This window comes from Nyctereutes procyonoides, unplaced genomic scaffold (assembly GCF_905146905.1).
Source record: "Nyctereutes procyonoides isolate TBG_1078 unplaced genomic scaffold, NYPRO_anot_genome, whole genome shotgun sequence".
NCBI classification, from domain to species: domain Eukaryota; kingdom Metazoa; phylum Chordata; class Mammalia; order Carnivora; family Canidae; genus Nyctereutes; species Nyctereutes procyonoides.
Window position 1 is genome coordinate 30,102,235 of NW_026575146.1, and position 14,854 is coordinate 30,117,088.

Here is a 14,854-nt window from a genome sequence, read left to right on the forward strand (position 1 = left end):
TAAGTGTAAAATATTGAAGGTCTGGTTCTAACACAACTAAGAGAGAAACATGAAGACTGGGCCCTGAGAAGACACGTGTGCTGAACAAGGTTAGGAAGTGAAGCATCTGCAATGATTTAGCTCATGAGTCTCATTTCATTCCATGTGCGCTTCGTCTGTCAGGATCTCTCTGTAATGTAACAGTCACTTTAGTGACCTTTACGTCACCAGCAGGGTAAAGTACCCCTGCAAAGGGTTGTGTTTCCCTAATCAGGGAAAAAAAAAAAAAAAAAGGTAACACAAAGTCCACTCAGGGATTTTAGCCCAGACCAAACACCTCAAGCTCCCACAGTAAGCTGAATTGCGGCCACCAAGTAAGTCTGTGTGGGAGGAAGGTGGTTCTTTTGAATTTGGCCTACGGTTGGTTATGCTCTAAATTTCTTTTGTTCAACTGGAGATAAGTACCCTTGAAATTCTCACATGCAGAGATAATGTATATACACTCTATTTTCATGGGCCCACACACATTCTTTCATGTCTTTCAATGAGTTCTTCTAAATATTTAGCCTTAGTTTTGTGTGATCTGCCTTTTAAAATTCCCCCTCATGGTCTTTTCCAGTTCTGTCTCCAAAAGGGAGTATGTTAACTAGTGGCTTTGTCATTAATAACCAGGGTACAATTTTATATGACAAAGCCTCACTACCAACATTTATTTCAAAAAGGTAGTTTTAGGTTTACTGAACTCAATGTTCATGATTAAGAGGTTTGAATAAATGGGAAGCTCACAACAGGGAATATATTTTAGCAAGGAATATTTATTCAAAAAGCATTTTTCTCTTACTTGATAATGTTTAAAATTCCGCTATTATTAATGTTATTAATTCATAGTTATTAAACTGATATGGTACTTTACTAATTTAAAATAATTTGACCTCCCAGTGTCTCCATAGGTCAGTAGCTATAAATACACCCATATTGCAGGTAGGAAAAGTAAGGCAGAAAGAAAATGTAACAATTGCAAGGAAAACGGTAACATTCCCGAGTTGTCTTCAGAGGACCAAAGGCGAAATCCCTCCAATGAGGCAAAAATTAAACAAGCACAGTCTTTATTTTATTTTGTCAGCTTCTGCTTCATTGTCTACCTTTTTTAGGATGATGTAAACTGAAAAAAAAAAAAGGATGCTGTAAACTGGCCAGAAAGAGAATAATGTTTTTCCTTTTTTTAAAAAAAATATATTTTATTTACTCACGAGAGACATAGACAGAGACACAGGCAGAGGGAGAAGCAGGGTCCTCACAGCGAGCCTGATGCGGGACTCAATCCTCAGACACGGGATCACACCCTGAGCCAAAGGCATACACTCAACCACTGAGCCACCCAGGCATCCCGAGAATAATGTTTTTCCTACCAATTATCAACATTTGTGGCACTCGATAGCTTTCTTTGATGAATGACTCAACAGTCTCACTTTGAAGTTGATGATGTCTTAGCCTCTTTCCCTCTACTCCTCTAGGCCAAAGAGACCACAGTGGTGGTTTCTTCCCATTGGTATTCAAAAACTTTTTTTTTTTTATCTCACAACAACTAACATTCTAGGTCTTCCAGAAAGGGTCTTCTCTTTATTATCATCGAAGGCTTTAAGGAGGAAAGAATAAAAGCAGTTGAATTTCACCAACATCTTCCATGCTCCAATGATTGCCTCATTTTTCTTTACAGCCTAATAGGTTTATAGAGAGTTCACTCAGTTAACACAGTCTTCCAGGAGCCAAGACACTGTTCCGGGTTCTGGGCTACTGTAGGAAACAGTATATTTCACCCAGTTTACCATATAGCAATGGTATCAACAAAGAAACAAGTAGATTACAGGATGTCAGATGGGGATAGATGCATTCCAGGGAAGCCCAATAAGGTTGAGTCGGGAGAAACTAATCTCTAAAGATCCCAGCAGGTCTCCACCTGACCTTCCACAAGTTCACGTTATGTTTCGCTTTTTATAGGAATGTCCTGGCCCTTGCCTCTTGTATGTGCCAGTTATCACTTACAAACTACATTTTCAAATGAAGCCCAACACCAACTCCCTGACATTTGGTTTTGTTCTATTAAAGGCAACAGCATTCTCCTAGTCAACAAATGTCTGAGTTCAACATTGAATCTTGCCTTTTCCTCTCCTTCCCCCATATTCAAAAGCTTGGCGTGGGGAATGTTTTCTACCTCTTTCTCCACGTATCTTGAATTCGTGGTCACCTTTTCTTTCTCATTCCCCTAATCCTAATTCAGGCCGTTAGTAATTCCTGTCCTTCACGTTTTCTGATAAGCAGATAACAGCCAATATTCCAAGTAGCTATGAAGAAAACCTGCCTCCTTATTTTGAAAGACTCCACTGTAATCAGAGTTATATGAGATGGGGCTGAGAATATATAAGTAATTTTCAAGAAAAAATGATCGTTTAAATGTTTATATGGTATCCTGCATAAATTATTAGACACAGAAGAAATGAACTAAACCTTTAAGGATGCTCACCTTATCTCCTCTGAAAGATATGATACACAAAAACCAAGACATCTCATTAGTAACCATCACTGAAAAACCAGCTTAGGTGGGGTTTTGCTTTGAACCTTGTTCACATCTGAATATTCATAGAATATTAGGTTGGAGATGAGAAGAAGATGAAAGAGTAAATTTTCTAGAAAGACTATCCACTTCACAGTAATTTTGTAAAGATGGTTGATATCACCTAAAAGGGCTTTAGAAAAAAAAAAGGGGGGGGGGCTTTAGAAACTCTTAAGTATTATGCAATTGTCTGGAACTTTATTTTTATTTTCAGGAAATAAGGAGATTCCCGAGGAACAAAAAATAGGCTTTTCTAAATAGTGCAGAGATGAACCATGAGCCAAATGTCTAGACGCCATCACAGTTACTTAGAAAAAGGACCTGTCAGGTGTTTTTAGGACCCTTATTGCCCAGAAAAGTTTTACAGCATGGAATACTCTCCTTGGAGCCTAAATAAATGTCATTATGTAAAAGAAAAGGAAAACAGACCAAAGGGGTATTAAGGGTATTCTAAAAATGTAAGTTAAACCCCAGTGACTCAATTTTTTGAGGAAGAAAAAGAAATGGTTTCTTCTACTTCTGCTCTGCACCCATGTGACACCAAAAGAGTTCCAGATGTGGGTGAAGCACCATCTGCAAAAGTGCAAGGAATTGAGCCTGTCTACATGGATCACACCAATATTGACTGTAGTAGTTAGTGGGGACCAGCTTGTGTCTGCTCCTCACCCTCGGGCCTTTAGGAAGACACCCAAACAATTAGCAAGAATGAAAATATGTGGATACTGACCTTTCATAATTTCCTTGGCTGTGAACTCAGGCATGTTTATAAAATACCCAACAGAGAATATGCCCTTTGATTGTTGTTTAAATGCGACTGCCCTCCTCATGAGTGCAATGGTAACAATCCATCCTGGTTACATTCGGATCCTCCTCTTTTCTCATGTTGGTTCTGAGTCACCTGCTGTTGGAGCCTCTTTCTGGCTCCAGATGATCTGAATTAGCAGAACAATGGCAATCCTTCTACCACAGTTTTAGTGAGATCCTCCCTAACTTGGGGAGTTGTAAGCCAGCTCTACCAACTCCACACCAGATACATCGCAGCTAAGAAGAACAAGCCCCAGACAGCTCAAACACTCCTCCCAACAGATACTCAGAACACACCTCATTTCCCTTCTGGCCTTCTCTCATGTCTTGCTCCCAACTGCTCCCAACTCAAGCTTCGTTTTCCATGTTTGGTCCTGATTCTATCCATTGGAACTGAAGATTCATCATGGTTTCTTCTAGTTACCCCTTGGTTCACTCCACAGTCTTTGGCTTGTTGTTACCATCTGGCTTTTTCTGCTCTCCATCTCAAACTCCTGGGAAGCAGCCAAGGAAATATTTCCTAACACCAATAATAACAATAAACCTGAGATTGACTTAGATTTCCGTTTCAGTGGAGGATACCTCACCATTTACATCTGCCGTGATCTTATTCTACTCTAGCTCACCCTATTCTCCAGCGCCAGAGTGAGGACCATCCTACTGAGGGGGGACCTTGGAACAAGGACATGTTAATGCTATGAACACCTCTCAGCAAACCTGTCCCTAACAAAGTCCCATTGTTGACAACAGCAAACCCAAATGAAAGGGAATTTAGGCACTATCTGTACTGAATCTCCAATCATAGACAATAATTTCTCAAAATAACAAGCCTTAAATATAGTTGCCCCTTAATTATGGGATAGCTCTTCTGGTGCCATGTATATTAGCTAACGTACAAATGTGGGCAATTCAGAAAACAAAGGAGACTCATCTTCTTCATTCATCTTCTGTAAAATACTCGGTACAGTTTCATAGTTGTCCCAAATTACACATTCCTGTTTTTTTTTCTTTCTTAGAAGAATTATATAAAGAAAATACTGGGGACCCCTGGGTGGCTCAGTGGTTGAGCATCTGCCTTCGGCTCAGGGTGTGACCCTGGGGTCCCAGGATCAAGTCCTACATCAGGCTTCTTGCATGGAGCCTGCTTCTCCCTCTGCCTGTGTCTCTGCCTCTCTCTCTGTCTCTCATGAATAAGTAAATAAAATCTTCAAAAATAAAAATAAAATAAAACCCTTCACTTGAGGGAAAAAAAAAAGAAAATCCTGATTTTTTTAATGAGACTTAATTTTCTTCTTCCACACCATATGTCTCCCCCAGGGCTCTCCATTCCCTATTTCATTTTATCCTCACACTAATTGTATGAAATAAGTATTTTAATTCCTATTTCTGAGAGATGTTAAATGATTTGTTTAAGGTCACACAGCTGGCCTTAAAGTGGTCAAAGCAGTATTTGAACCTTGATCTTTCTAACATCAGGGCCTTTGTTCTTACACTGTTCCACTTTTGATGAGAAAGAGAAATTCACCCTCAAAAAAGCATTCTCATAATACAAAGAAATGAGGTATTAAACCACAAAAAGACATGAGGGCACCTCAAATGCACACAACTAAGGGATAGAAGCCAATCAGAAAAGGCTACATACTGTGTGAGTCCACCTATATGATGTTCTAGAAAAGTTAAATTATGGAGACAGTAAAAAGATCAGTGGTTGCCAGGGATGAGGGGAGGGAGGGATAAAAGGCAGAGCACAGAGGAATTTTAGGGCAGTGAAACCCTTCCGTATGAGACTAACATTGCGGGTACACGTCATTATACCCTCATCAAAAAACATACTTGAGGGGCACCCAAGTGGCGCACGCTTGGTTTCATCATGGATCGTGATCTCCATGATCTCATAGTCATGAGATCCAGCCCCACATCTGCACTCAATGCAGAATCTGCTTCAAATTGTCTCTCCCTCCCTCTCCCTCCAGCTCGTGCTCTCTTGCTATCTCAAATAAATAAATAAAATCTTTTTAAAAATTTTTAAAAATATGGTTTAAAATACCAAATGTGAACCCTGATATAAGCTCTGGACGTTGACCGATGATGATGTGTCAGTGTAGATTCAACAGTTGCAACAAATGTACCACTCTGGTGTGGGATGTTAATGGTAGGAGAGGTTGTGCGTGCGTGGGGACAGGGTCTGTGTAGGAACTCTATACTTTCTGCTCAGTTTTGCCATAAACATAAAACTGCTCTAAAAAATAAAATCTGGGCATCCCCGGTGACACAGCAGTTTAGTGCCGCCTGCAGCCCAGGGCGTGATCTTAGAGACCCTGGATCGAGTCCCACAGTCAGGCTCTCTGCATGGTGCCTGCTTCTCCTGCCTGTGTCTCTGCCTCTCTCTCTCTCTCTCTCTCTCTCTCTCTCTGTGTGTGTGTGTGTGTGTGTGTGTCTCTATGAATAAATAAATAAGTAAATCTTTAAAAAAATAAATAAAATAAAAAATAAAATCTATTAAATAAAGCTTTCCCCACTAAACAAACATCATAGACTTGATGTTATTGCACCCCTTGCTCCAATTTCTACCTGTAGCATTTAGGATACTAAAAAGAGAACAAAAACTAGTCAAACCTAAAGCAATAGACTCTGACTCCAGAAGAAGTAAAGATATCCACAGGCATCCTAATTCAATCTCAATTTCCCTTTCTTTCTCCTTCCTGTCCTCTGTATCACCAGCCTTTCATTATTTTACCCATTTCATCCCTGCCCCTACACAACGGTTATATCCAGGAGTGTAAAAGAAAGAACAAAAACAAAACTTTTTAACAGTACTCTTAGTATTTACTGTTGCCGTGACTACTGCTTCCAAAAACTCAGTGGTGTCGAACAATCATTTATTATGCTTACAAGTCTGTGGATACGGATTCAGACAGGGCACTGGGAGGATAGCTTTTGGCTGATCCCTGATATCAGGGGCCTCAGCTGGGAAGACTCCATGACTGGGTTGGAAGCATTCTTGCTCATGTGCCTAGGTGGTGATGCTGGCTATCGGAGGGAACCTCATCCAGTCCGTTGGTCACAATATATACCCGTGGAGTCTCCATTAATCTCTCCATGTGGGCTAGTTGGGCATGGCAGTGGTGTTCCAGGAAAGCATCCCAAAATAGCAAAGGGATGTGCATGACATCTCTATGATCTAGCCTTGGAAGTCACAGAGTATCACTTCTACCAAACTCTGTAGGTCAGAGTGGCCACGAAGCTCTATCCAGGTTCAAGAGAAAGGGATACAGACCAAAACCACCAGATGGGAGGAGTGTCAAGGTCACCCTGTAACAGCTATGGAACAGGAGATCTTGTTGCAGCCATTCTGGGTGATATACTTTATCACAGTAACTTTAGTTATAGATCACTGTACCTTAAATATTTAGGTATGTAGGGGCACCTGGGTGGCTCAGCAGTCGAGCATCTGCCTTCCGCCCAGGGCGTGATCCTGGGTTCCTGGGATCGAGTCCCACATCAGGCTCCTTGCAGGGATCCTGCTTCTCCCTCTGCCTGTGTCTCTGCCACTGCCCCCACCCCCCCCGTGTGTGTGTGTGTGTGTGTGTGTGTGTGTGTCTCATGAATTTAAAACAAAAAATCTTTAAAAAAATATTTAGGTATGTATTGCATTTTAATGTTTGGTTGGACATTGCCCCACTTCTTTATTTCTGATTGGATATTTCAAATTATAAATCCCATATTGGCAGGGACAGCCGCGTTGAGTTAATTTACACAGGCTCCACCATAGCACCTTGTACTTGACACTCAGAGTATAATATTATTACTAGTGCTGCAGTCGCTGATAGATTCATGCACTTAAGCGATCATTATTTTTTACATTTGTAATGTGTTGCAGAAAATCTCCACACTCACCAAAAAGACATATAGCATCTTTACTGCACAAGTGAATTTTATTACTCCAATTAGGTCTTGGTTGCTTGAGAGGAGTACGTAATTTCTTCTCCAAGTGAATAGATTCTTGTAAAGCAGTAATTGAATCTCACAATTGAGAGGAGGAAAAAATCACTACCCTGAAGGAACGACGATCAGTTTTCCTCCACAATTAGTCACCTTGGTTTTAATAGAGTATTAAACGGTTTATATTAGTAATCTGTGTGAGATCTTGATCGCGAATGTTGAGTTCTTTTGAAAAGTTAACTAATGAAAACAATTGTCCCTTTTCAGTTGATTTCATAGGTGGGTTTGATTCTTATGGCTATCAAGGCCCTCAGAAGACATCTCATTTACAACTACAGCCTATGTACATGTAAGTACCCTACTTGGAGGTATTCTTCTGTGATACTAAAAGATGATTAAGTAAACGTTATCTGGCACACAGTAGATGGCATGCAGCTTTCCTCCAATTACATACTTCCAGTATTTTCTCTTCTATTAATATTGTCTTTGACTGGGATAATTCTAATGACATTTTCTTCATAATTCTTTTTTAAATTTAATTTATTCGAAACGCCATCTCTAAAGTGACCTTTAGTCTTATATATATAAGTATCAACTACATAGCTCGAAAGCCTTTATTAATATATTACTTATTTGAATGACCCCAAACTTGTATAATTTGAAAATGTGATATAACATAGGAGGTAGTTATATGCAACTATATATAAGCTGCGTGTTCTGGCTTTTCCAGAAGAGTCTCAGTTTACACGGATTGTCCTGGTATAGTTATTACTGGTGCCTCCTCTTCCTCTCAAAAGTATTCTCATTTGGATGATAAATGACAGGTTATACATAGTTATATATAGCATAATCCTAGTATATATAGTATAAACTTAGTTATATGTAGTGTTAAAATTTTTTTTAAACTGAGCAATTAAACTCTGTATCATTTTTCTGATGTGAAAAGTGAAAATTAAGCCAAATAGTAACACTGAAATTTATCAGACCCTTAGCTCTAGCACTCAAGAGAGCAGACATACAATCAGAGCCTGATTTTTATATCTGTGTTTAGGCAAATTCCCTTGGATAACAACTGATAACAAATTCTATATATCAGCATCAAGTGATATGCTGAATTGCAAGCGAAGATCAAAATAGAAAGTAAGATTCCAATTCATTTTGAAATGTGAGCTTCTCTCTTTGAAGATATGTGTTTGTCGTCGTTGTCCTCCACCATTGAGTCATCTTACCTTTTAGTATTGTTAATGTGTAGGATAATAAATGGATTTTTGGACTATTTCCCCTCCGAGAGATTAAAGTAATCCTTATACACCTGCCCCCATAAGCTTCTCCTTCAATGGGAAAGGATCTATGCATCGTGCCTGCATTTTTCTTTGGAAGTATTTGGTAACTCCACTAGTAAAAAAGGACTTTATCGGGTCAGAACTCAGCCAATATTGTATGTCATTCAAGGCATCCCCTCTGCAAACAGTGCATTACACATTTTCTTTTCAGTCTCCCTGCAACCACTGCCCTGATTCAGGCATTCGTTACCTTAAATCTCCTGTTGCTTTCTGATTTTAGTACCTCTATCCCATCCTCCATGTGGCTGCCAAATTAATCCTCTCAAGGTACCATTTTGGTCATTGCCCTCCCCTGCCCCCAAACTGTGAACGAATCCTTATTCCCTGCTGAACAAAGCCTGTACTCCTCACCATGCAAGCTTATTCTGCAAGCTTATTCTGATCTGGCCCCAGCGTTCTGCTGAAATATTATCTCCTCTCTTGGACCCTTAACAACTTTTGACTCCCAATCATATGCAGATGACGCTAGGAGACAATGAGCAAATGTAATAATAAGAACTGGCTTCTGTCTTCCCGAAGCTTATAGTCTATTGAAGGCAGTAATAGTCTGATATTTCACTTTATCTTTTTTGTTTGCCAACCAAACTAGATCTCTTGCTTTCTGCAAATATGACATTTTTTTTCCAATTGTCCGTGCTATACTCGACACCAAACGTATTTTTTCCCCAAGATGAAATCCCACTATCCTTCAGATTGTATCTCAAATACATTTTTTGGAAGATTTTTAAATCTCTTTTTCCTCTGATGCTTCTTTTTTTTTTTTTTCCTTTTGCCTCACACTACAGTTGTTTTCTATTTAGAACATGCCTCTCCTAGCCTCCCAGGAAGATTCATTAGCTTACATAAAAAGTAAAATGATCTTTTAAATTCTTTACCACTCTTCTCAATACTATATTATAGACTTATGTAAAGTATTCTATTAAAAAATAATGGCAAAGCAGTAAAGAGTAGTGGTTAGAATGACCTACTGAAGGCAGAGTACTGGAGATAAAATTCCTTGTGACCTTGGACATACAATTTTATATTAGCATTATATTAACAACTTTAACTATTCTCATCAAACCTAAGTTTCCTTATCTGCAAAATAGAAATAATATAGCATACACATTTCATATACTTATTCTGAATCTATAAGCACATACGACATAAAACATGCCATGTAGTAAGAGCTTAATAAACATATCTTATCATTAGTAGTGATGATGCTGTGTTAACCAATACTACTTACGAAAAGACTGTGTCAGATCAGAAATAAATATACCATTTTTCATTCCCAAAAGATTTCCTCTGTAAGCAATGTGTCATATATAGAATAGCCACCCAAGCACATGTGACAATATGTTTGTGCTTAAGATTAGACCAGAACATCGACAAAGCTTGTGATTGCTCATATAACATTTCTTTACCGTGTAGCACTTCATTGTGTTGGTCAATAGGGATGATCAATAAATGTGATCGAGTTATAATAAATGACGTGGAACCACATACGCAGGATTAGCTATGATAATAACATGAGAATGCTAATTGAGCATCATCAAGTATATTGTTTCAGATCAGGCATTAGTAATTCTAATGTTGTCTTTAAGGAGGCGACTCTGCAGATTTAATATCCAGCATTAAATTCCTTGAGGACAAAACTTCCCATGGTCTTATTAAACAGAAGACTTTAAATGCCAAACCAAAAGTAATAAAAATACTGTTTTCTTCCTTCCTGCCTGTGAATGGTAGAAGTATGCAAGAAGTTTCAAGTCTCACAGCTCATGAAATAAGTGACATTTAATGAAATTCAATTGAGAAATTAGAAATACTTGCCTATAACGAATCGCTAGTCAAAATACTACTCCTGTCCCTTCTACAAAACGTCCCCTGTGGGACTTCAAATACTACAACACTAAGATTTTTATTTTACAGATGAGGAAACAGGATGAAGAGAAAGGAAAATGAGGGTCACAGGACTTGTCAGCTTTGCAACCCTCAGGGATCAGCCTGCTGAGCCCTTAGTTCCCTGTTTTTTTCCAAATTCTTAGACAGACCTGTGAGTTTGCTCTGGCATTCCCTGGATTTCCTGATTTTTTATTTAGCCGCCGGACTCCCAAACAGGCCTGCATCCCTCCCGTTCTCTGTGCTCTGCTCATCGCCTCTGATTTGACATTACCCAGTGCTGAATGAAGGGCTTTCCACGTTGGCAGCCCTCAAAACCACTCATTTGAGAGCCATTGCCTATTCAAATCCTGTAGAACACCCCAAAGCGACTCACACATAAACCTCAACCCCGCTGAGAGGCAGGGGCCCCAACATCTCCTATGTCTTTGTCCTTTGGGGTGTAGCCTTTCCTGTCAACCTGCCATAAATAAGTCTCATAAAGTAAGAGTAATCTAACATCATGGGCCAGTTCAAGCACTTTCACGATATTCTATAGCAACTAGAAATAAAAGCTGTTCCTTAGAAGGAAAGCAAATGCTTAAAAGTAATGTGCAGTGTTAGCTGGGGGGCTTCCTTCATCCCCAGTAAATTTGTGGACCAAGAGCTTCAAAAACACTGCCCTGACTTCCATTCACCGCCCTGTTTCAGCTCCTACCGTCACTGAAATTAGTCCTCTCTTCTTCACTTAAGTTAGGCAAATGCTCTTGGCCTGTAATTCTTGAGATTATCAATCATCCATCCAACCCTAAAGAAAAAATTTTCATTAATTTATTTCTTATACTTTGGTCAACCTCTTTGAAACAAACAACAGCTTTAACATTGCTGCACACAAACATTCCTGTGTCCACAGGTTGTTGAACAAAGCAGGTGCTTTGACTCCCACTTACCTACGTGCCGTAGCCAGTGGAGCTCTACTCGGGGCCCCTGCAGTATAAGCTGTGAGAATATCCCATGGTATCTTATTAGTAACATCGGAAAGCCTTGTGTTCTATTTGTCAGCCTAATTGTACGGCAATACCTACTCATTTCATTTGCTCCCAGAAATGGATTTTAAATGATCATAAGTGGCCTCTTTATCCAGGAGATTACAGAGAAAGAAAGAAAAGAAAGAAAGAAAGAAAGAAAGAAAGAAAGAAAGAAAGAAAGAAAGAAAGAAAGAAAGAAAGAAAGAAAGAAAGAAAAAAGAGAAATGGAAAGGAAAGGAAAGTTGTCTCTTTTCAAACAAAACTTGGGCTTGGTCTTTTTTTTTTTTTTTTTTTTTTTTTTAATTTTTGCTTGCTTTTGTGCTTGGAGAGGTGAGAAAAGGCGCCGAGCTCTCCCCACCCCGATTAAGAACATCTTTCCTCTCTCTCTTTCTCTCTCCCAGGTCAAAATAATACAGATGGCTTCAGTATGTCAGCTCCTGGACCTTTCAAAGAACTTGTTTCACAGTGGCCTCCTGCATTTTATGAAGAGCAAGAAGCAACTGAGTTTAAGTATATATACATATTAACAAAACAAATATAAAGCCTCCACATACACTGGGACACACACGCACACGCACACACACCCAGAGGCACATACTAATTCCACTTGGCCTCCTCTTTCTAACTGAAACAAACATGCAGGACACGCCCATTTCGGATTTCCTGGAAGTAGGCTTCTTTCTCCCAGGCCTTTGGAAAGTTCCTAAGGAGACGTGTTGGTGCCCACTGCTGGCCGTCACTAACTCCTCTGCAGCCCAGCCAGTCGGCCTCTGCGAGCTGCGAAGTCACCCAGGGCGCGTTAGTTTGAGAGCCCTGTCTTCTGCACTCCATACGTCTTGGTAGCACCACGGCTATGTAGGCAATGTGATTGCAAAAACAAACGAAACATGCCATGATGACCTAGTAACCGAAGTCCGAAATGGCAGGTTGTTTGCCCTAAAGGCTATACCGTACATACTTGCCTTAACCCACCTAAGTTGTGCGCCCGAGTCTCAGTGCAGACCTCCCCAAGTCACTTCCTTTAGGCTAACACACTGCTATTAATTCCGAATGAGTTCGAGTCCGTGTGTTTCATGTCAAGAAACAAGACTGCGTAGCTCAGCAGCTCCAGTGTGTCTGTGTACAAAAACTGCCAGCTGTCAGCAAAGTGCTTTACCATTGAACCTCCATGGTGGCCAAAAACAGACAAACAAGTGACAGTAATAACAACAACAACAATAATCGTCATCTTTATAATTCTTAAATGTGGTCTTCGGAAGGGGTTGGGTGGGACAAAGTAAAACTTATTAATCTACTAAGCTCATTAACCTACTGGAAGCAGAGAGCAGTACTGGCTTAACTCACTGATTTTATTTGTCGCACTCTAGGTGCTTTTATAAGTATCTACAGATGTCTTTTACTAACACAGAAACAGCTGTGGATTTCTATCAACAGAGGCCAACTGAATATGTATTAGCTATGTTTACTCTTTTATATCTAATTCAAATTGAAGACCCTATGTAGGTGAACCTTTTTTCCTAACTTCAGCGTACAAGATTATTTTTTGGGTGGGCGGGGGGTGCGGGGAGCAATAGTTACCTTGGTGAAATATTTGAGATCTCTTTGTGGTATTTGGGGGATCTGTTGTGTGTTAGAGTGTATTTTAATCCTCCTGTATTATTGTGGCAGAAAAACTGTGCTGTTAACGTAGTTGGCAACAAGATGCCTTTGGAAACTTATAGTAGGTCAATGTGTTTATGGAATATTCTGGATTCCTAGGAAATTTTGTTCTATATATTCAAGCATTATTTGGTTTTCATTAGTGGAAAACATAATTAGCTCAGGCTTGTCAGGAACTCAGAAGAGTCATGTTTTTTCTTGGATCCACCCGAGACGCTAAATCAATTTTTTTTTTAAACTGATACAACATCCTTAAATGCAGTGAAATTGAGACTTGAAAAGTTATCAATTGGCATGGAACAATGTTTTCTCTTGGTTTCTATGTAGTTTCAAGTATTGGGTTAACCTACTTTGGACCTTAGCCCACCCAGATCTACATAAACCAGTCCCATTACTGTGTTTGCATGGATGTCTGTGAAATACATGCATCTACATCTGAAAACGATAAAGGAACAAAGGTGATATTGGAACATAAACTACAAAAAAAAAAAAAAATCGTTCCAGCACTTGTGCTTGAATTTTCTCAGTGGCTTGTATATGTTTGTCCATACACATACATTTATAAAATCTATAATTGCAAACATGTCAGTGAAACCTCATATGATGATTTTATAGTGACATGCATGTTTAATGTATGAGAAAAATACTTACCAATGTATTGTCCTCTGACTCTTAAAATATAAATACTATACATGCCAGAAACTGCTCTAATGTGACTATTAATGTGACTATTAAAATGAGGTTTCACTGTACATTCATGCACCTAGAGGTTCCACCTTCTAGGACATGTATATGGCTAGAGATTTAAATGCACAGAGAACAAGCCCTCATATTCCTGCTTTAAGTTGCAGCCAAGCTACCACCTAATCACTACTATCATCGCCACCAAAATTTTCAAAAACAGTTGTTGACTACTAAAAAGTAATCAGTGGACAGGTCTTTTTTTGGGAGCAGTGAGCACAGTAGTGTGATTATATCTGGAAAAACATCTAAGTTGTACAGCTGAATCCTCCTCAAAATCCGGTGAAGAATGCTATTTTTCTAGGCTGAGCTTTTGTTATAAACCTAATATTCGGAAGGCAAGAGTTACAATCCTGATGTGTCCTTTTTTTTTTTTTTTTGAGTTTGTTAATTCTGAATGTATTTTTAACAGAGTGATTTTTTTGACTTACTAGTGTAATTTGCATTTTAAAAATAAATGGAAAAACAATTAAGTTTCTGAGCCATCCCTGAAAGCCCCTGCTCCTTCTCACACGGTATTTGATTGTGTCATTGACAGGGAAACCCTATTAAATTTACATGAAGGCGACGCTGGTGTTCTGTGCCACGTAGGGATGGATGTGTCAGCAGTAAAAAGAAATTGCCAGGTCACGGCACCATTTTAGCTCAGTCATAGGTAGCACGTACTTTCATTATCTCTTAACACTAAGGGTTCTTTTACGAGACTGCCTGGAATAGACGTGATGTCATTTAGATGACTTCCCCCCGCCCCCACTTTCAACCTAGAATTTAGAGTTAAGCATCCAGCCAATAGCTAGAGGTGTGAGGGCACTATATTAAAAACCTTTGCTTAACATAGGTAAGGTTTTTCATTTTTTAAAGGCCAAATTATTTAAAATAAAATAATT

General features: G+C 39.3%; 1 protein-coding gene across 2 annotated transcripts in view; it reads left to right on the forward strand.

Moving 5' to 3' along the window:
- The window catches only part of NKAIN2 (sodium/potassium transporting ATPase interacting 2), a 967,202-nt gene extending 952,827 nt beyond the window's left edge, over nucleotides 1–14,375 (forward strand). The window contains exons 6-8 of one of the 2 annotated variants that reach the window (XM_055309568.1): nucleotides 7,604–7,685; nucleotides 8,388–8,476; nucleotides 11,969–14,375. In XM_055309568.1, coding sequence (XP_055165543.1) covers nucleotides 7,604–7,685; nucleotides 8,388–8,412 — 107 coding nt within the window. In that variant the 3' untranslated portion in view covers nucleotides 8,413–8,476; nucleotides 11,969–14,375. The remainder of the gene's footprint in view (nucleotides 1–7,603; nucleotides 7,686–8,387; nucleotides 8,477–11,968) is intronic. The other variant, XM_055309569.1, reaches the window with a different exon arrangement.
- The last annotated feature ends 479 nt before the right edge of the window (nucleotides 14,376–14,854 follow it).